Source organism: Coffea arabica, chromosome 6e (assembly GCF_036785885.1).
Source record: "Coffea arabica cultivar ET-39 chromosome 6e, Coffea Arabica ET-39 HiFi, whole genome shotgun sequence".
NCBI classification, from domain to species: Eukaryota; Viridiplantae; Streptophyta; class Magnoliopsida; order Gentianales; family Rubiaceae; genus Coffea; species Coffea arabica.
The window spans coordinates 12,631,857-12,653,576 of NC_092321.1; the positions used below are offsets into that span (position 1 = coordinate 12,631,857).

The following is a 21,720-nucleotide window of genomic DNA, read 5'->3' on the forward strand; positions in this document are numbered from 1 at the left end:
TGATTATGCAGTTGGAGCAGTTTTGGGACAAAAGAAAGAAGGACGATTGCACGTCATTTACTATGCTAGCAAGTTGCTAAATGAGGCTCAACTCAATTATGCAACGACAGAAAAAGAGCTATTGGCAGTGATATTTGCTTTGGACAAATTTAGATCCTATTTAGTAGGATCTAAAGTCATTATATATACGGACCATTCAGCTCTTAAATATTTGCTGCATAAGAAGGATGCAAAACTTAGACTAATTCGGTGGATTCTTTTATTGCAGGAATTTGATGTGGAGATAAAAGACAAAAAGGGATCGGAGAATCTAGTTGCAGATCATTTATCACGTTTGGAATATATCCCAATCAAAGATCAGGTTCCAATTCAAGAGAATTTTCCGGATGAGTTTGTCCTAGCACTTAGAAATTCTCCATGGTATGCAGATTTTGCTAACTACTTGGTCAGTGGAGAGATTCAAAAGGGATTTAATTATCATCAAAAGAAGAAATTCTTACATGACGTAAAAAGTTACTTTTGGGAGGAACCATTGCTATACAGACATTGTGCCGATGGTATGATACGTAGATGTATTCCTGAAGATGAGGTACATAATGTTTTATATCATTGTCATAACCTTGAAACAGGTGGTCATTTCAGTACTTCAAAGACTGTGGCAAAGGTATGGCAATCAGGATTTTATTGGCCAACTATGTACCAAGATGCTAGGGAATATGTTAAAAATTGTGATGCATGCCAAAGAACTGGAAATATATCTCGAAAGAATGAAATGCCCCTGACTACGTTCTTGGAAGTTGAGTTATTTGATGTATGGGGTATTGATTTTATGGGACCATTTCCTAGTTCTTTTAATAATAAGTACATCTTAGTAGCAGTGGATTATGTTTCTAAATGGGTTGAAGCAATCGCTTCACCTACTAATGACTCTAAAATTGTACTTAGATTCCTTAAAAAGAATATTTTCAGTAGATTTGGTATACCCAAGGCCATAGTAAGTGATGAAGGGAAACATTTTTGTAACAGACAATTGGATTCCTTATTGTTTAAATATGGTTGTAGGCACAAGACATCACTTCCATATCATCCTCAAGCCAATGGACAAGCAGAGCTAGCTAATAGAGAGATAAAGCTCATTTTGGAGAAAACTGTGAATAAATCACGCAAGAATTGGGCTACAAAGCTAGATGATACACTATGGGCTTACCGAACGGCATTTAAGACACCCCTAGGGATGTCACCGTATCGTTTAGTCTATGGGAAAGCTTGTCACCTACCTGTGGAGATTGAGCACAAAGCTTATTGGGCAATTAAATCTATTAACATGGATTGTAATTTTGCAGGAGAAAAGCGATTACTTGAGCTAAGTGAATTGGAAGAACACCGACTACATGCATATGAAAATGCCAAAATTTATAAAGAAAAGATCAAATATTGGCATGACAAGCATATTATTCCTAAAAAATTTCTGGTAGGGCAAAAGGTACTCTTGTTCAATTCACGCCTGAGGTTATTTCCAGGAAAATTGAAGTCAAGGTGGTCGGGACCATTTGAAGTAACTCAAGTATTTCCTTATGGAGCAGTGGAAATAAAAGGAGAAAATGGTTCTCCATTTAAAGTAAATGGGCAAAGATTGAAGCCCTATTTGGCCGGAGAAAAGGTTCCTAAAGGAGTAAATTACTCCTTAGGAAATGCAATGGAGAATTAAAGAAGTTATAGGAAAGTCGAGCCAACGACTATAAACAAAAGCGCTTGTTGGGAGGCAACCTAATAATAATAGTGTATTTGTGTGTTTTTATGTGTTTCTTACATTTTGGTGTAAGTTAATTGACTAATTAGATGTATTTCACTTGTTTATAGGAGATACGGGAGTTTTATCATCCATCTTGGAGGTGCACTTGAAGATCATGTTGGCAGGGAGTTTTCTTACCAAATTGTGTTTTAAGTGTTTAAAAATTTCTATGCCTATACATACATTGTGCATTTCAAGTGAGTTTTGGTGATATCATGGTTATAAAGGTTCATGGATTCATTTGATGTGTATTTAATGCTCAGAAATGCCATTTTGATGTAAAAATGCAAAAATGATCAAAGAACCTCACCCCTCGATTTTCAATGTAAATGTGTTTGTTGTGTTTTGAGAGGATGGATATTGTGTTTAAGGTATATTGCATGTGCGTGGGAGGTTAGAATTGATAAAAGTTTGTCCAATGTGTGTTTTGGAATGTGCCGGAAAAGGGAGAAAAAGTTTGAAAAATTACAATTTCTGCAATTAGTGCAGAGAAGTCATGATCCGAGCTCGGATCCTAAAATCCCAGACAGATCCGACCGCGGATCCATAGATCCGAGCTCGGATCGTTTCCAACCCAGATAGATCCGAGGGATCGTCTGTGTTTCTGTTGAGGCTGATCCGAGCCATGTCGGATCCGAGGCCTTCTAGAAAGGATCCGACCTCGGATCGCTTCGCGATAAGAAAGGAAACGAGGCCTCGGTTCCTCATTTTTTCCAGATTTCTCTTCTCTCTCTCTTCGAAACCCTATCCCCTTTCCTCCAATCGTCCATTTCATCCATAAAATTCCCAATTTTTCACAATAAAACCTTCCCTAACCTCTTGAGAGCATTAACCCTCAACAATTTAGAATCAAAAACATCAAATTGAGGGGTTTTGATCTTCAAGACGCGAAATAGGGCCAAACTGAAATCTAGCAATTTGAGGTCGAATCTGGGCTTGTTTCTCTTCCATTTTTGCATCATTATCATCCTCCATCATCATTCCATCTATTTGAGGTAACAAATTTCGAATTTCTGTGACATTTTATATCTCTCATTTTTGTATATTTTTAGTTTTTCAATACATTTTGCTTAATTGTTGCAAATTCGTGATATAATTGTGCTACATTGTGCTCAAATCAGCTGTAATAATTATTTTCATGCTTATTTGTGTAAAAATTATGAATTTGGTGATAGTTTTGAGATTTCCTTCTCAATTTTTGGGTTTGAGCATTTTAGTGGTTTAAATTTGTGAATTTTGCTTTCAGTGAATATATGAACTGTTCCGAGAAGTATAAATCAATGTTATAATTGAAAATGATATGCTATCATTAGAGCAATAGCCCATTGGGTAAAAGTGTGTGTTCCCGATCAAGTTAAGCACATTGAACCACTTTTACTTGAAATAATTAATATTAGGATAACTTGGGAGTCATGTGTAGTTAACTTGAGTGTTAACGAGTGTTATGAATTGGATTGATGATATTCTCAAGTGTTTGAATGTTTATTTTTGCAAATAGATATAATTTAAAATTGTTTGCACTTAATATGCATGAAATAATTTCTTTACTGCTAATATCCTTTCTAAGTGTAGGAATTGGATTTGAGAAGTGTTAGGAAGCTTATTTGTTTAAATTTGGGGACATTTTGGCAGGGAGTTTAGCCCTTTTTCAAAGGGAAACTCTGCCGAAATTTTCTTAAATTCCTATTTTAATATGAATGAGCGAGTTTCTATCTTTTCTAATACATACTCATCTTGTTTATAGGTGCTATGGCTCGTACAAGGAGGGCTCGTATTCGTACTCCTACACCATCGTCAAGTGAAGAACATACACCTTCTGTGCATGAGGAGTCGCCTGAGGAAGAATCTCCTTCGCCTGAGTCACCACCTCGATCTCGCCGGAAGACTGCATCCACTAGCCGTGATGAGCCACCGCCAGATTACGATACCACACGATTCACATCGCTCGAAAACCAAGAGTGGTATGAAGCCGGCCTAGCCAAGGAGATCATCATTGAGAAACACTTGGCTCCAGAGGTGGATGCGCACTACCATATTTCGACAGCATTCAAGCGACTTGGATGGGAGAACATCCTTCAATTGCCCAAGTACTACTACCCCAACTTGGTCCGGGAGTTCTACGCCAATGTGGAGAACAAGCAGAGCCACAGTGGCAACCTCATCGTCTCGTGGGTTCGAGGCAGGAAAGTGGTTCTCAATCGAGAGGCACTGCGACGTTTCGTTCAACTCATAGACGAAGGCGAAGATGTCAAACTGACTAAGGAATTCAAGGCTCGAGACCCTTGGCAAGTGGGAGAAGCCGTGGAGCGTCTAAAGGGTCAGTACCGTGAGCGAGGAACTTCGAAAAAACTCACGGTATATGCCGACTCCTTTGAGCATCGATACCACCTGATCTTCTATCTTTTTGCATTTAATGTGGTGCCGAAAAAGAGTGGTAAACGGGAGATCCGAAATAGCGATCTCTATTTTCTGGATAAGATGATACATGGATTGGGTAGGCAGTTGACTGGCATTCCTCTACCCAGCATTATCATCAGCTATATGCGGACCACAGCTCGCATGAGGGCCGGCGAGACTTGCTTCGGATTCCCTCGACTGCTATCCCTCGTGTTTGAGAAGCTCAAGGTTCCTCGTGGAACCGAGAGAGCGGTGGTAACTAGGTCTGTCGAGGAGGTAAATGCTTCTATACTCAACGCTTTGGGTATTTCTACTGATTTTGGAGCTGCTTTGGTCCGGGACACAGGAGAAGCATCGACTTCCACTCAGCCTCCGCCTCACACTGAACCACAAGCGGCAACCCAAGAGACGGAGGCACAGCAGACTCTTCCTCCTCCGATTCCGCGACCACCTCCTCAACCGCGCTCCAAGTGGCAAGAGCTTCTCAATGCTATTTGTTGTATGGAGACGCGAGTCGTCGAGCGCATTGACCAGACGGAGCGGATGATGACTGAGCGCCTCGACCGACATGATCGCCGCCTTCGTGCGATCGAGGATCATTTTCATATCCGACGGTCTCCTACTCCGACACCTCATCAGGAGGAGGGCCATATTGGTACTTCACAGGGTTATCATGGAGCCGAGGAGGCAGTAGACCCTCGTTCCGAGCAACCATGATACTTTTTAGCGGATTAGATCTTTTATTTCTTTATTTTTCTTTTCTTTTGTTAAGACAAACTTTGTGATTTCAGTTTTCTTTTATTTGAATCATCTTGTGCTACTTATGGTGTTTGGTACCCTTGTTGTCTCAATTTGGGCAGAATTTGGATGATCGTGATGATTAAGGGCTTCAAATTGCATCACCACCTATTTGAGGGAAGTTTCAGTTCTTTTACCTTCCTCTACAATGAGGACATTGTAGATTTTAAGTGTGGGGGAGGGATCACTTTATCGTATGGGTGATTGTGTCTTGAAATGCATGACTTTAGTTGTTTAGAGCTTAAAAATGTTGGAATTATATTTGGAGATATTGTCATGAGGATAATTTTTTGTGAAAATGAGGTTGTTGGCAGGAAGTTTCATCCATTTTTATGGGGAAATTCTGTCAAAATTTTTCTAAAATATCTTCCATTTGGATAACAAGCTATGTGTATTTTGGAAAAGTTTAATTCTTATTTGGCTTGAAATGAATTATTATGCAAGTAATATTTTTACATTTTAGAAAGTATATATTTGCTTAAATAAGAAAGGTTATGCTTAGAGTTTTGCAAGATTAATGATATTTATCATTTTTACTTAATTTTATAAGTAAGTGATTGATATAGTCAAAGAAAGGCCAAATTCTTCCTTTAATTATACTTAGGAAAAAAAAAATATTATTAGTAATTTTCTACTCCAATGATTCACATACTGAGTAACCGGGGGTTGGCATTTACAAATGTCGACATTCGCGTAAAAAAGTATTGGAATTAAGAGTATGATTGGCAATTTAAATGAGTGAAATGTCGAGTAACCGGGAATTTTCACCTAAAAGTGTTGATTTTCGCGTAAAAAGACGTTTTCACTATAAAATGAATTGGGAATAAATCCCTCTAAATTGTTAAGTTTTGGGATGAGGAAGGCCATAAAATTGACTATGTGATTTACTTATTTGTGGAATTAGGATAGAATGAGAGAATTGATTTGAATTTGTCAAAATTTAGGCATAATTATTTTTATTTAATTGAATATTATGAGTATTTAGTGTAATCTGAGAATGGCATAATAATTGGTTTCTAGGTTTTTGAGGAATTAAATTTGACAAGAGTGCGCATACTGTTTTCTCTATTGAATATTTGAAGTAAGTTTTGTGTAAAATTGCTTGAGGACAAGCAATGATTCAAGTGTGGGGGAATTTGATAAGTGAATATTTAACGTACATTTTGTATGAATTTGGCATGAATTTTTGGTATGTTTTGAGAAGATTAAAGCCATATTTAAACTCTTTTGGTGATGATTGCTTAAATATTGTTTAAGAGTTAAGAAATTGATAAATGAGTGGATTAATGCGTAATTTTGTGAAATTGTGAAGGTAATTGATGTATGAAATTCATGCACAAGTTGAAAGAAATGTCAGGGTCATCCAGAGGACAAAGTACACAAGAAAGTGGGAGCAAAAATGTAGAAAAAGGGAAGAAGTGAAAAACTGGAAAAATGCTCAACACGGATCCGAGCTCGGATCCGTGTGTACAAGAGGGATCCGACCCCTCGTCTGTACTTCTGGCGGAGTGTATCCGAGGTCAGGACGATCCGACCTCGGATCCATCATGGGAAGGCCTCGGATCCTATGATCCGAGCTCGGATCCATTATCACTCCTCGGATCCGAGGCTCGGATCTGTCTCTCTCCTCAGCAAGTGGCACAGCCGTTTTTCTTTACCTTTCTCACAACTTTTACAGCTATTTTGAGGGACAGGAATCGGTGGCACATGCTTCTGCAATAAAAGAGAAGACCAAATGAGTGTGGACAAAAGGAACATCATATCTTTGACTTCTTTTTACAAAATCTAAGTGGAGGAAATTATGAAGTGAGAGGAATGGAATTTCTCTCACCTTTTATGCAGAAACACAAGGGAGAAGCAAGGAGGACCATACGTAGCTAGTTTTCCTTCTTGCAACAAGTTTTCTCTCTAGATAGGAATACTTGGAGAAGCATTTTTTTGGAGAGTTTTCACTTGTAATCATATTGTGCAAGAACATAGCAGGAATTGGAGAGCTTCACCTTCAATTGGCTAAGCTTTCTTTTATCTTTCTTATACTTGTACTTTATGATGTTTTGCATTAATAAACTTGTGAATTTGATTGTTAAATCATTCATGAGTAGCTAAACTCCTTCATCTAGGGAGTAGATGAAACTTATGGCTAAATAATACTAATTGAATGTGATTTACACTTGTTATATCTTGAGTTAACTTGTCTACTTGTGTAGCTGTGATTTCTTGTTATTGTTTGATCACCAATAACTTGTTTACAGTTGTTATTGTTCAATGAGAATTGGTAATAACAATGGAAACACATGAGTAGAGCTTGAGTTGTATGTTCATGAAAATAGAAATACACTTAAGTGGATTACTGAGTATTTCATGAATTAAAACAGAGTTGTAGTAGTATTTCACCATGGAAATAGGGAAATCTATATTGCTCTAAGCCATTTCATCATGGAAATGAGACTTGGTAATCTTGGAAATAAATCTCTGGTTAAGCAAGAAGAATAGCAAGAAGTAAATCCATTTATTTGTGTAGTTTATGCCATAAGTGGAATCTACATCCCTAGAATCTTCATTAAGTGAAATTTCTCTATTTGCATTCAGCATTTGTTAAACTAGATTTGTATATCAGATTTGTAGATTACAGCATTAGATTTTCTCTGCTCAAAATTAATGGTAAGTCTAAATAATAGAGAGAACAGGGGCTTAGTAATTGTTTAAATTGCTCCTCGTGGGATCGACCCGATACACATCTTGTACTAAAATTTCGACCTGTATACTTGCAGTCCAACGGGTGTAAAATCGGAATTAAACTTGCATTGATACAAAAACATCCCGTCAATATTTCTAACTATTTGTGGATAATTAAGTCCATTATGTTTTGTTGAGACTTTCCATTATTGTATCTTTATAGAACAGTAAGTGCTTTAATGGATTTAAGCACATTAAAGTGAATCATGTATTACATTGTTCTATAAAATATGTCAAATTTAAGGTGTCCATTTGAGCATACCCATTAATGGAATATTGGTGCCAAAAGATTTTGCGAACATATAAGTTCAATGGGGTTTTGCTATTATTGATGTTTGGACATATAAGTGTAAAATATTAATTCCTGTTGTTTGTGCACATTGTCATGAGAATTATGCACAGGATTAATATTTGGACCATTAAATGGACATCAAAGTTGTTGTCCATTTCTTCCTCATTAGGTTTATCTACATTAAGTTGTTAGAATTGTGATATATGGAAGGAAATATATTCAAATTGATATATGACCGCCATGATTCATTCTAACGACAGTGTAGGATAAACATAATTAAATGTTGTGGCCACTCTACTTGATTTATTTGATTCTGTATGGTTATTGTTTATGTGGTCATTTGTCCAAGTGGGAGAATGTTAGAATATTTATGTGGCCTACTTGACCACATATGATATTTCCCGTTAATTAGAAGGATAAATAACCATATGAATAAATATGAATAACTAATTACAGAATTCTAATGAGAATAGATAACTGGAAAAAGTAGGGAGTCCCATATTCGTTGTATGTGGACGTATTATATGTGGTATTTTTATCTAATAATTACAGTGATTATTAAGCTATATCTTATCATAATAAAGTATCATATATCTAAAGTAATTAGAGTCTATCACAATTCTATGATGGGAGGGATTGTGACTCTATAAATACTCTAGGGCTCCTGGTCCCTCTCACCACTTTGACATTCGTTATTTTTACCCATCACTACAATAACATAATAGAGAGTCAGGTGAGGGAAGGCTAGACAACAAAGGATTATAGTTTATAACCTTGGTGATTGGAAGGCTTGCTGAAAGGGCTGTGAAATTCTTCTTCAAAATGTTTTCAATATCTCAAGATATATTAATCTAGAATTTATTTATTAATTATAATTTACAAATCATACTAAAGATCCTGCTCCTTATATCTAACACTGTTTCCTTTCAATTTCAAACCTCGGTTACAGGTCGATTTTCTAAGATATCTCAAACACTTGGTAGAAGTTGTTTTCATAATGCAACCTCTTTGTTTCTTGACCAATTTCTTTTAGTACGAGCCCTCTCAAAATTTCTGCACTGCATTAGAGTTGTCTGAGTAGGCATCCCATTAGAAATTCATTTCCTGCTCCAAACATGTTACAGATTACTATTAATTAATGGTTGACTTGTTAAAATTTTCAATGATCAAGGAATCAGTGGATTGCTACATAGGATTTATTAACTTATTTTACTGGGGAGTTGGTAAAGGCATTGAAGTTTTATCCGCGTTTTACATCTATAATTTTGTTTTCATATTGCCCATTTGCTTTCTTATGCCTTTGGTTCACATGATTGGTCAGAGAGTCACGAAACCAAAAAAGCATAAATTACTCTTCTAGTTTTGTATTTTGTTGATGTATCTCCTCATCTGTCAAAAGATATGAATTCCTCTGTGGTGGAGGCATCTCCATGTAGTGAAAAGTTGGGTTGAAAAATAAATCAAACTATTCGATAGTTAAATCGAATTCAGTCTGATGAATTAAATTACTCAGATACTTGAATCGAACTCGGTTTGATAAAAGTTCGTTCGAATTTAGTTCGCTAACTAGTTTAGTTCAAACTCATTAGTGGATTAAGTTCCTTAAAGCATTGGACTAGTACTTGTAGTTATCATTAGAATAATTAATGTAATTAGTGATGTCTTTTTTTTTTTTTAGTTAAGAACTATCATAAAGAGCTATTACTTATAAGAACATATGTAAATTAACTTTTTACAAATTATTAGGGATAAAAATGATAAAACTTTTTTCTAAATTCAACTGTGTACTATTCCAGCAGCCTGTTCACAGTTCACATCATTGTTCACCGAATAACCTCTAGTTTCTTCACTGACCCCCTTTTCATCCCTGCCCACAATAGACAGCATCAAAATATTATTATTATTATATATATATATATATATATATATAATATTTTTTATGCTCTATACTTATTTCTAAAATTCGGTTTATCGTTAGAAAATTTCAAAAAGAAAAAAAAAAGGTAGCATTGTTTTAGGTAATGGGTGCCTTTTGTGATTGGCCTAGTATAATCAGTTTACTTGGCTTAGTAAAGTCATTTTTCAAAATTTGATCATAGAGGATACTTATTTTGACATTAACTCCAAGATGATCATGCTTAAGTGAGATATAATAATCTATTTTCAATTATTAGTTCATTCAAGAATCCTTTATCTAATAATTTATTAGCTCGATCTTAACTTATTTCGAGTTTGAGTTGGAGTGCACCAGTATTTGAGCTCGTGTCTCGTGGCTACCACCCTAATGTTAATTTTATATCATGGAACTTTAAAGGAAAATATAATTAATTCTCAACCATGATTAAAATAATAGATTGAGAACTTGCAATTAAAGAAAAAAAAAGGACGTAATGGTCGGTGGATGCTATTCGTCTCTCTTCATCATCAGCTCCCTGTTTCCGACCACGATAGTTCCGCATGCACAAGTGTACTGAGTTTTGTAGTTTAGGTTTAATTTGTCTTATGTTCTAAAAAGGAATCGATCTGCTAGATTCTCATGAAATTACCTAGTGTGACCTCCAAGCCAATTAGAGAATACATTGATGTCAGCTGAAAATTGACAACTTAATAGACGAGGATAATCACTTATATTAGCATATAGTATAAATACATGGCCTAAGAATATGTGAAAAATATGATGCATTTCCCATAGTTTAGTCCATTATTAGATGACCCTCGAAATATTTCAAAATATCTATATAATTCCCTACAAGGTGGAAATTTGAAGAAAAGTAATCTACATGAGTTCATTCATGTAACAATACAAAAAATTTGTGTGTTCCTAACATGGACACTAACCTAGATTTTAGCAAATCACAACGATAATTTGCTTCAGTATATAGTCGTAAGCTACACATTATAGGAATTGTGTATTTTAGTTAAAGTTACTGTAGGCACTATACTAATTTATGTGTTTATAACGTACGCAACTTATAGAAAAAGTGTAACTTGTGATCAAGCCAATTACATTGCAGATAAAAAAAAAAAAAATCAGAATTCAAGTTTGCCTAAATTCCAGTGTCAATTTGTAGTTGCTTTTACGTTTTCAAGGAATATAATTAATCCTGAACTACATCAAGAAGGCACTAGAATCTTGAAAACAATCCAAAAGCTGGATTTGTGACGGTGAATCCTCCATCCAACATAAGATTGTGTCCACTCATGAACCTTGCCTCCTCACTAGCCAAATAAACAGCAGCATTGGCTAGATCTTCAGGCTTCAAGACCATCCCTTCAAGGTTTGTGTAAACTCTTGATTGTCCTTCTTCACCAAAATTGAAGAAGTTCTGAGACAGTGGTGTCAAAACAACATGAGAAGACAAGCAGTTGACTCTGATTCCATGCTTCCCAAGCTCTGCAGCAGCATTTCTTGTCAAGCCCACAACAGCATGCTTTGAACTCGAATATGAATGGGAGGTTATCCCTCCAATGCTTCCTGAAATGCTTCCCAGGTTAATGATGCTCCCACTTCGCGTTGGGATCATCACCCGGGCTGCATGTTTGATGCCTAGGAAAACACCTGAGAGATTAACACGCATCACACGTTCAAAATCGGAAAGATCGTTGTCTAGGATGCTAGTTTTTCCTTCATCTGCTATGCCAGCGTTGTTGATCATGATATCCAGCTTTCCATGCTCGTGAATGGTACTGTTAATTGCATTTTCAATATCTGATTCCTTGGTTACATCACAATAGAGAAAAGATGCATTTTCGGCGCCCAAATCGTCACATACAGATCGCCCCAGCTCTTCATTTATGTCAACACACACTACTTTAGCCCCATGATTGACGAACACTCTTGCCATACAAGCACCTATGCCTTGAGCTGCGCCAGTGATCAGAGCGACCTTACCTTCCAACCTTTAATATTTAGGAAAACAAAAGAGAAAAAGAAAAAAGCCGTGTCAGATCATTATCTTTCAAGAAAACGCAGGAGAAGGAATGAGAATCGGCAGCACTAGTACCTTTTGCCAACTTGAGCTTCTGATGAAAGATTAGCCATTATGTGATGATAACTCCTTTGTGAACTTGAGCTAGAAATGAGAGAGAAGTTGGTGTGTGTCTTTGCCAAAACCTAGCCCCATTTTATAGCCAAGCAACTTAACTACCATTAACAATAAAATATAAGAGGTTTACTAGCTGCCTTTTGTTGACCCCACCACCAGTGAGGTGCTGCCAGGCTTACTTTTTAATTCAAGTGGCCTTCATCTTCAAGGATCATGCTGAATTTGAGACAACATGTCATTTGAGAATGCTTTAGTGGTATTAATTATAGGTGGGTTTTTTCTATTAGAATTGTAACACTTTTGCCAACCAAAAAAAAAAAACAGTTTAGAAGAAAAAAAGAATATCTCGCCCACTTCTTTTTTGGTGACCTTATGTCCATAAAACGAGCTTTTTTTTTTTCTTGCAGTCTTGTATTGAGACTATGTCTAATATTCTAGCATTATTGGGACTGTTAGTTTTCTCAAGTTAGAAGTTTTACTGCAATTAGGCATCCAATTTTCCTAATTTGTCATATTAACATAGTCAAATATACTGCATATATCTCAATAGGTACGCCTGCATAACAGTTGCAATCTTCATAGATTTCATTGTCAGTTTTCACGTTATGTAAAAGGACATGTCCTCAACTGGCCAAGGTGACTTGTGGCTTTGCCATAACTTCCAGTATTCGGGTTGGTTCCTGCAATCATATTATACATTTGAAGGTTGTTGAGCAATGTCCGTGGAGTTTCCTGGTTGGAAACTAGTTTGACCAAAAACCTTTATCTCTTGGCAAGATCCATATAATATACCAAATTGGAAAGATCCTCAAACCTGAACCTGTGCCCCCTTCTTGTAAAAAGACAAGAATATAAAACAAGAAGCACATATTTCCTGTTCAGATGAATTATGCACCAAGGCATTTAGATAAGAGAACAATGCGTCCCACTTGGCTGTTGAAGTCATTGTATAGCTGCACCACTCGCATGTCTAAAAATAAATCTCATTTCTTCCTGATGACCTAATGAATTAATTAAGCAGTCAAGAATTGAGATGCAATGCATCTATTGGTTTCTACACTTGCATGTGAAATTGATGTCTTTCGTAGAAATGGCAACATAAACAAATGCACAAGCTGGAGATTAGCTACCAAGCTTTTGGACTATTCCAAATTATTGCCAAATTTTAATCTTCTAGTCCTCAGTCTTTCGCGATTACTTCTATTCAACATCCAAGTTACCCATGTTTCTTATTTACTTCTGGCAGCTAGTTATGTTCAAACAAAAGTAATTTAGCTAAGGATATTTCTATTTTATTATATTTTGTTGTTGATCATAAAATAACTAAAACTTCATTTTAACAAATACATAGAAATGCTTGTGAAGAGAGTTGGAGCCTCTAGCTCCCAATCATAAAATCCAGTATTTGTCTTGCATAAGATCAAGTATTCCTTACTGGTCCATTCAATTTTCAAATTTGGACTTGTTGGAGAAGCGACTTGGAATTGTTTATCAAATTTCCATGTAGATTCCGAATATGTCCTCATTTTCCTTTGTATTTGGCCAAATAAGGCTAGATATAAAGTCGAAGATGGCAATTCCACCACAGTCGTACAAGTCCTTCGCCAAATCCTTTTAATCTTACAGTAAAAATTCTTTGAAATGAGAGAGTTCAAATCAGTGATGAACTTGGCACGAATCCTCCAAATTTTTACAGCAAAATGGTGTACTCTAATAGCATTTTTCTAGCTATTTTGAAAACCTAATTAGCATTAAGTTGTCAAGTGTTATATATCGATGAACAATTCATAGCATTTGTTTGGTCCAATTCATATGTTGAATGAGATCCTGAGGCGCTTTACCAAAATGAGAAAAATGCCCTAAAATTTTAACCCACTCATCACGCAAATGGCTGGTTCAATTGTGGTTCCAAAAATTAGAAATCTTGAATTTTAATTAATTCTCTCGTCCCCTCCTCATTTCTTAAATCTCACCTCTCCCCTACTAGGAAAAAAAAAAAAACCGTTAGCTTTGGGTACTGAAACAGATGGAACGGCCATAGTTATACATTTTCAAAAAGGGGAAAATATATACAATTGGCTTAACTATTGAAAAGCCAAAAATATCCAAACGTGAAAGTTTGCAAGCCAGTTCAGATGTCGTCGACACCTTCAATAATGGTGTTAAATGGGATCACAGGACCTTTTTTTTTGGAGTTCAGAAGTTACTTGAAAATAATTGCGTAGTCTAATCCGAACTAAGCTACCAAACAAACTCTATTTCGACTTCAAAGCCATAAGACCCAAATTAACAATATCTAAGATTTTAGATTTGACAAATGAAATCTGAGAAAGAACAAAGGAAAAAAATTTTAACCGAGAAGTTCTATTAAAAGAGAAAAAACTGCTCATTAGAATCGGACAGAATAAAGAACCAATATGATATGATCGAAATTGATTCATAGTTCTGCGTTTTTTTCCTTTGGGGAGAAAAAAATTTGTTGGGCCACTAAATCTTTGTAATCATATAATTGTGACCATTAATTTTGTTTGAGGTTAAAAGAAATTTCAATTTATGATTGTTGAAATAACTAATTTACGCATAACTTTTGATTTAGATGCACATACTCATAATTACTTTCGCATTTATTGAGACTTTGACTTAATTACATTTCTTCCTGAAACACTAACCCTCCAGCGTCAATAAAATGCTGGAACTCCTCTATTTATTTATTTCTTTTCTTGTTTTCCTAGTGATTCTTGTCTTTATTCTTCTATCGGTAAATGACTACGACAGTCCCTCAAATTTTAATAATAATTCTATTTGATCTCTCAATTTTTAAAAGTGCTTATTCAGTCTCTCAACTTATAAATTTGGTTTTGAGTCCCCAAACAAAACATAAATAGTTTAATTTTCGCATTACCCCCTCAAGTTTGATTTAATATCTATTTTTCTATTCGAAGTTTAAAAATAAGGCATATTATCCCCTTTAATATTTTTGTTTTAACTATGTAATATCCAGAACCATGTTTAGGGATGGCAACGGGGCGGGGGATGGGGGAGGGGTCCTACAAACTCCTCCCGCCCCCGCCTCATCCCCCATCCCCCGCTCCCCACGCCCCGCCCCGCTTCCCCCGCGGGGTTAATAAAAAATTGTTATATAATTTTATTATGGTTAAATTTTAGCAAATAATCAAGTACTAAAATATCAACACATCATCAAATTATTATTCATTGTAATTTTACAATTGAAACTTATAAAAACAATCAAATAAAAATTATTTGAATACAATCCAACATGATGAAATAAATATAACTAAAGTAGTCAAGTTTTCACTTTTGGCACAAATACAATCACTAATTCATTATTGTGCTCGTGCTTTTTTTAAGAAAAAAATGTATTGTATTAAGTGTAATTAGGGATTTAGTATAAATGTATTAGTAAATTTAGTATAACCAATTAATAATTTGTATTAGTACATATATCTAATTATTAGTATAATTAATAATATCAATTATATTATATATACTAATAGACATTATATAATATATATAACTAATAATATCATTATCATAAGTTTATAACTAATTAAATTATATATTATATATAATTATATACATATATATTTTATATATTTATTTTTTTAAAGCGGGTGACTGGGTGGGGGTACACTCTCCCGCCCCGTTTCTAAGCGGGGGGAAAAAAATTTCCCCCGTCCCTGCCCCAACCCCCTCCCCATTAGCCCCCCACGGGACGGGTGCCTGCGGTCACCCGCCCCATTGCCATCCCTAACCATGTTTCTCTATCGTTATATTATTTGCCTCAAAATCATAGCAGAAAGTTTTTTTTGTTGCAATATCGTTTTTAAGTAAGTTAATTGTTGTAGCACTATATTCATGTAAACTAAGTGTACAGCATTCGCCAAAAAAAAAAAAAGAAAGAAGCAAATTATGAGTGCAAAAAGCCAAAACGAAGACAGAAAAGTTAAAATTCATATGTAGCTACAATCAATTTATTGTTTCGTCTACTTTTTACGTATCCTAAAGTACATAAATAATTCTAAAGACGAAGTCTGCACTAGAATCTTGAAAACAATCCAAAAGCAGGATTTGTGACAGTGAATCCTCCATCTAACATGAGATTGTGTCCGCTCATGAACCTTGCCTCATCACTTGCCAAATAGACAGCAGCATTGGCTAAATCTTCAGGCTTCAAAACCATCCCTTCAAGGTTTGTGTAAACTCTTGATTGTCCTTCTTCACCAAAATTGAAGAAATTCTGAGACGATGGTGTCAAAACAACATGAGAAGACAAGCAGTTGACTCTGATTCCATGCTTCCCAAGCTCTGCAGCAGCATTTCTTGTCAAGCCCACAACAGCATGCTTTGAACTCGAATATGAATGGGAGGTTATCCCTCCAATGCTTCCTGAAATGCTTCCCAGGTTAATGATGCTCCCACTTCGCGTTGGGATCATCACCCGGGCTGCATGTTTGATGCCTAGGAAAACACCTGAGAGATTAACCCGCATCACACGTTCAAAATCGCAAAGATCGTTGTCTAGGATGCTAGTTTTTCCTTCATCTACTATGCCAGCATTGTTGATCATGATATCCAGCTTTCCATGCTTGTTAATGGTATGATTAATTGCATTTTCTACATCAGATTCTTTGGTTACATCGCAGTAGAGAAAAGAAGCATTCTCAGTGCCCAAATCATCACAAACAGATCGCCCCAGCTCTTGTTTGATATCAACACAGACTACTTTAGCCCCATGATGGACGAATTCTCTTGCTATACAAGCACCTATTCCTTGAGCTGCACCAGTGATCAGAGCCACTTTACCTTCCAATCTTTCAAAAGCGAGGAAAAAAAGGAATGAGGTCAGATCATCTTGAAGAATATGCAGGAGAAGTAATGCGAATTACCAGCATGAACAATACCTTTTGGCCACTTGAGCTTTTGATGAAAGATCAGCCATTATGCAGATATTGACTATCCCTTTGTAAACTTTGTGCTAGACAATGGGAATGAAGTTTAGATGTCTTTGCCAAAATGTAGACCCATTTTATAGCGCAAGTAATTGACCTAACTACCGTTGGGAATTAAATGTAAAGGGTCTATTAGATTAATTAAGTCATTAGACGTTTGATTATGATGTAAGGATTCCATTACGTACCGGGCTCCAATTTTCAATTTAAGTGGTACTCAAAAGAAGATATAATTATGAATTTAATAAAATGCAATATAACGCTTTCTGACACATTGCTGGAATCATAGACGTATTATAATCATAGACTTCTTTGTTGCTTCTACTCATGTCAGGACACTTGTCTCTTGCCGTCTTGGATTGAAGAGATGTAAACTACCATCATTCGGACCATTAGTTTTCTCAAATCCTATACTTTGACCGCTAAACTTCCACAATTTTTTTGACACACTACTATATTAAAAAAAAATAGACAACATAACGTGCATAATATTGTCACTGAAAGACCTCTTAAATGAGATGCTTGTTACCAGTTAAAAATGTTGTCACTGACGATCCATTTTCTGGTAATAAGTAGGAAATGATGAGAAATTTCTAATTTTGTGATGAATTTAAAAAAAATTCTACAAAAGGGGTGATTTTGTCGTACCATTCCGTCCGGGGGTCTTCGCATTCGTGAAATGCGAGCTCGCTGAGCTCGCATTCGTGAAATGCGAGGTTAGAAAAGAGCTCGCATTCCGCGAATGCGAGCTCCTCTTTATTTTTTTTTCTTTTTTATTTTTATTTTTTGAGAGCTAGGGAATTATTTCCAGAAAGCTCGTAAATGTTTTTTTTAAAAATGTTGCAAATATTTAAAATTTTGCAAATAGCTCGCATTTGTTAAATGTGACCTCCAAAAATTGTATTTAACTTTTTTGTTAGATTTTGCATTTATAAGTATGACTTTGAGAAAATTAAATTCAAAAATGTTAGGAAAAAAATTTAAAATGATATTTACGAGCTCCATAAAAAATATAAAAGTAAATGTAAATATTGTTTGTTTTGTAGAATTTGCTTTTACTAAAATGGTGTCGGTAGTAAAATCTTATTTTAAAATCTCTACTAAAATCTTATTTTTCGGAGAAAGGTTAGAGAAATTTTGTTTAAAAATCTGTAATTAGCAGAGGAATAATGTTTTTTTTATTTTAAAACTTGCACGCGGCTAAAGTCATCAAATATGTGCTAAAACAAAATCAGATTAACAATAATCTTTTTAATATAATTTACTATACATGCATAATTCTTTTATAATAAAAAAAATTGGTAATTGTACGGTTGAAAATACGTTATTTTATTATAATACATTTAAATGGTGAAAAAAGATGTTGCAATAGTTCTTTCTATTTCATAGATCAATGTTCATTCTATTTTATAGATCAATGTAAAAATAGAATGAAATTGTTAACATGTAAGGTGTTGACTATTTGTTGTGAATAAAATATTAAGTGTTTTTCCTTTTGTATCAAATAAATTTTTTTGATCAAATTCTAATTTTCCTTTGTGATTAACGAATCGTATTTATTTGTTGACACCGATGAATAATAGTTATAAGAATATAATAATCAAAGTGTCATTAATATATGTTACAATTTCAACTGTAATTTTAGAAATTTCATAACGCAATGTTATTTTTAAAAAATTATATAAGTTATTTTTATGAAGTGCATGTTATTTGTTTGGTAGTTGAAAAGGAAAAGGAAAAAATTAAAGCAAAGATCTAGCGATTAAATCTTGCACGTTTTACCTAACTTACAATTATTTGGGCTGGATTACTATTTTGATTCAAAATATAAAGCGATAATGAAGACAAAGTTATACTGCAGCAAAAACCCTAAAACCCTAAGTGCTAAAGCCGTAAAACACTAAATCGTAAATCTTAGAACCCAAATCCTTGTAAACCCTAAAACATATACTTGTTGTAGAGAGAGACAGATCCGAGCCTCGGATCGGAAGGTTGAATATAAATCCGAGCTCGGATGATTATGATCCGAGGACTTCCCTTGATAGATCCGAGGTCGGATCTTCTGTCCTCGGATACAATCCAACAGAAGTACAGACGAGGGATCGGATCTGTCCTAGGTCTGAAGGATCCGGGCTCGGATCGGTTCCATTAAATTTCCACTTTTTTCGCTGCTTTTGTTTTTTCTTCATTTTTTCTCCTAATTTCTTGTGCACTTTATCCTCTGGACTATCTTGACATTGATTTCAGCCTAATTGCATGAACTTCATATGGAATGTCCCTCACAATCTCACAAAAATACTTTGGGGCTGCAGGTGTAAACGGAAAATTCAATAAAAGTGGGCAGTACATAACGAGTAGCGCATTTGACAAATGATAAATTCAAGTCACTAATGTAGTTATTTAAAATAAATCCAGATTCAAACACAAATGAACTAGGCTATAAATCCCACGTTCAAAAAAATTGAACTAACATGAAACAAAAATATCTAGGGAGTCGATCAAATCAAGGCCTATAATTCGGACAATTTCTCCTATTGTGACCCGTCTGATGACAATTTTGACATCTTCTTGGTTCGTCTGAATCCCTTTCATCCATCTCATTCCGAATTCTGCTAGCTCGAACCCGCCCTGCCCGACGTGTAATAAATTTGCTCTTGTCTGCCTGCAGCTCCCACCCAGGATGGAGCCAAGTATCTTGATGCGGCAATGGGTTAAACATGCCTGAATACTGGACCGCCCACCTTGTATTGGTAAACTGCTGGTCCACAAGCAATCCCGGATTGTCACCTCTATTCCTGCACACCGCCAAAGCATGTGAACAAGGAAGTCTGTATATCTGCCACTTTCCACAAGAGCATGTCTTATCAAAAAACCTGATGGTTTGCGTATTGCCTCCTTTACCATCGACACGCCGCCCTGTGATAACCTTATATACGCCCGATGGGCCATCGAACTCAATGACTCAGTGGGCGCCTGCCTTCCGCTCAGCATTTTTAAAACGCCGCCATATCCTTGGGGGAAAAGGATTGCGACAATGTGAAGCATCTTCCCTTCTCGTCTTAAATAACGCAACTGTCCGATGAAATATCATGTCAATGCATGCACGAATTGGCAAATGCCGTGCCCCGCGCAAGACATTATTATAGCTTTCGGATATGTTGGTAGTTAGAATACCCCAACGACGGCCATCGTCGTGTGTTAGGCACCACTTTTCTGGACTAATGGCTGACAGATAATTCCAAGCATCTGGGAACATGCTCCGTAGTTCTCTTCTGAACATCCGCCACTTGCGTAATTGTCTTGCCCTTCCCATTGCCCAACACAACTTGCGAAGGTGTAAACCTTTGAAGTGTGTCATCAAATTGCTCCTAACATGTCGCAGGCAAAATCTATGGTAGGCTAAAGGTTCCGCCCAATAGTCAAAGTGTGTCATGGTATAGATGATACCATTGTGGCGATCGAAAATGACACAGATAGGATGTCGATCAAGTGCCACATTATATCTTAATTGTTCCATAAACCACGACCAACTGAAAATCGTCTCCTCATCAACTATGGCATAAGCAAGTGGCAGAATCTGGTTGTTCGCATCTTGCGTGACTGCAACAAGGAGTTTGCCCTTGTATTCGCCACGCAAATGAGTGCCATCAACGCATATAACCGGCCTGCACATGTGGAATGCTTCAATAGCCGGTCCAGATGCCCAGAATACATACTTAAAGGTCTTAACTCGATTCGAACTATCCGAATGATGCGACCACTCCACCACGGTGCCTGGATTGGATTGCACCAGGGCATCGAGATACTGTGGTAGTTCGGCAAAATTCGCTTCCCAAGATCCAAACACAAGCTCAATTGCTTTACGTCTGGCATACCAGGCTTTTTTGTAAGACACATCAACCTTCAAGTTTTCTTTAACGGAACTTAGTATGTTCTTGACCTTTAATCCAGGGTCATCTTCAATGCTACGGAGAATGTGCCTTGAAATAACGGAAGCCGTCAGGCTTGTATTGTTATTTCTAATCATGTCGCCCAAGCAGTTATGGTCATTGACCCACTTTGTAATTTGCCACATTCCATGAATCTTTTTCTTTACGGCTCTAACACACCAGTCGCATGGTGGATACGATGGCGTGGTTGAAGTGGAAGGAGTTCTTTCAATTGATGACTTGCATTTAGTAAACCACGTGTTACTCTTACTCTCAATAACTCTGAACTCCCTATTGTGATTGATGGACCACATCCTAACTGCTCGGCTGAGCTGCTGCTTACTCTCAAATCTCATATGAAAACGTATATTATTATTTTTCTCACTGAATGTTACAATACGCTCCAATCCATCCTCCTCTTCCATATCATCATCATCTATGTTCCCAAGATCGGAGAAAAATGCCATTCCTCTTGGCACATATGCAGAGCTGCCAGCTGTGCTATTGCGTCTGTTCAAGTGGAACGTATCGAGGTTTACTCTTAAACCCCCACCTTCATGCTCATCATCCGAATCACTACCAGACACATCTTGCGACTCCGACTCTTCAACCTCTTCCGCATCAACTTTCGGGTCATCTTCTTCCAGATCATCTTCAAGAGAGCCAAGGAGCCTATCGTGTATACTAGCATATACATCATCTTCAGCTGAACTGCGACAACCTTGCCTAGGGTTAGACTCGATCCCAATTGGAGAAATAT

At 36.3% G+C, this 21,720-nt stretch overlaps 2 protein-coding genes across 2 annotated transcripts; both read right to left on the reverse strand.

Annotated features, from left to right (window-relative positions):
* Nucleotides 1-10,985: 10,985 nt before the first annotated feature.
* LOC113696393 (secoisolariciresinol dehydrogenase-like) lies at nucleotides 10,986-12,015 on the reverse strand. The gene has a single exon (XM_027215816.2). It carries the CDS (start codon nucleotides 11,858-11,860, stop codon nucleotides 11,141-11,143), a length of 720 nt encoding a protein of 239 aa, XP_027071617.2. The 5' UTR covers nucleotides 11,861-12,015; the 3' UTR covers nucleotides 10,986-11,140.
* A 4,083-nt stretch (nucleotides 12,016-16,098) lies between these two features.
* On the reverse strand, nucleotides 16,099-19,935 carry LOC113696394 (borneol dehydrogenase, mitochondrial-like). The gene is made up of 3 exons (XM_027215817.2): nucleotides 19,753-19,935; nucleotides 16,984-17,057; nucleotides 16,099-16,893 (listed from the first exon to the last, which is right to left on the reverse strand). Exons 1-3 carry the CDS (start codon nucleotides 19,933-19,935, stop codon nucleotides 16,119-16,121), a joined length of 1,032 nt encoding a protein of 343 aa, XP_027071618.1. The 3' UTR covers nucleotides 16,099-16,118.
* Nucleotides 19,936-21,720: the final 1,785 nt, after the last annotated feature.

What these genes read in the sequence shown, in the direction of transcription:
- LOC113696394 (XM_027215817.2), bottom strand. Translation starts at nt 19,935, where the DNA reads ATGGTAAAGGAGGCAATACGCAAACCATCAGGTTTTTTGATAAGACAT. An exon ending in GTGGGCGGTCCAGTATTCAG is followed by an intron (nt 17,058 to 19,752) that starts GCATGTTTAACC and finishes CCCATTGTCTAG; the next exon opens with CACAAAGTTTACAAAGGGAT. An exon ending in AAAGCTCAAGTGGCCAAAAG is followed by an intron (nt 16,894 to 16,983) that starts GTATTGTTCATG and finishes CGCTTTTGAAAG; the next exon opens with ATTGGAAGGTAAAGTGGCTC.
- LOC113696393 (XM_027215816.2), bottom strand. Translation starts at nt 11,860, where the DNA reads ATGGCAAGAGTGTTCGTCAATCATGGGGCTAAAGTAGTGTGTGTTGAC.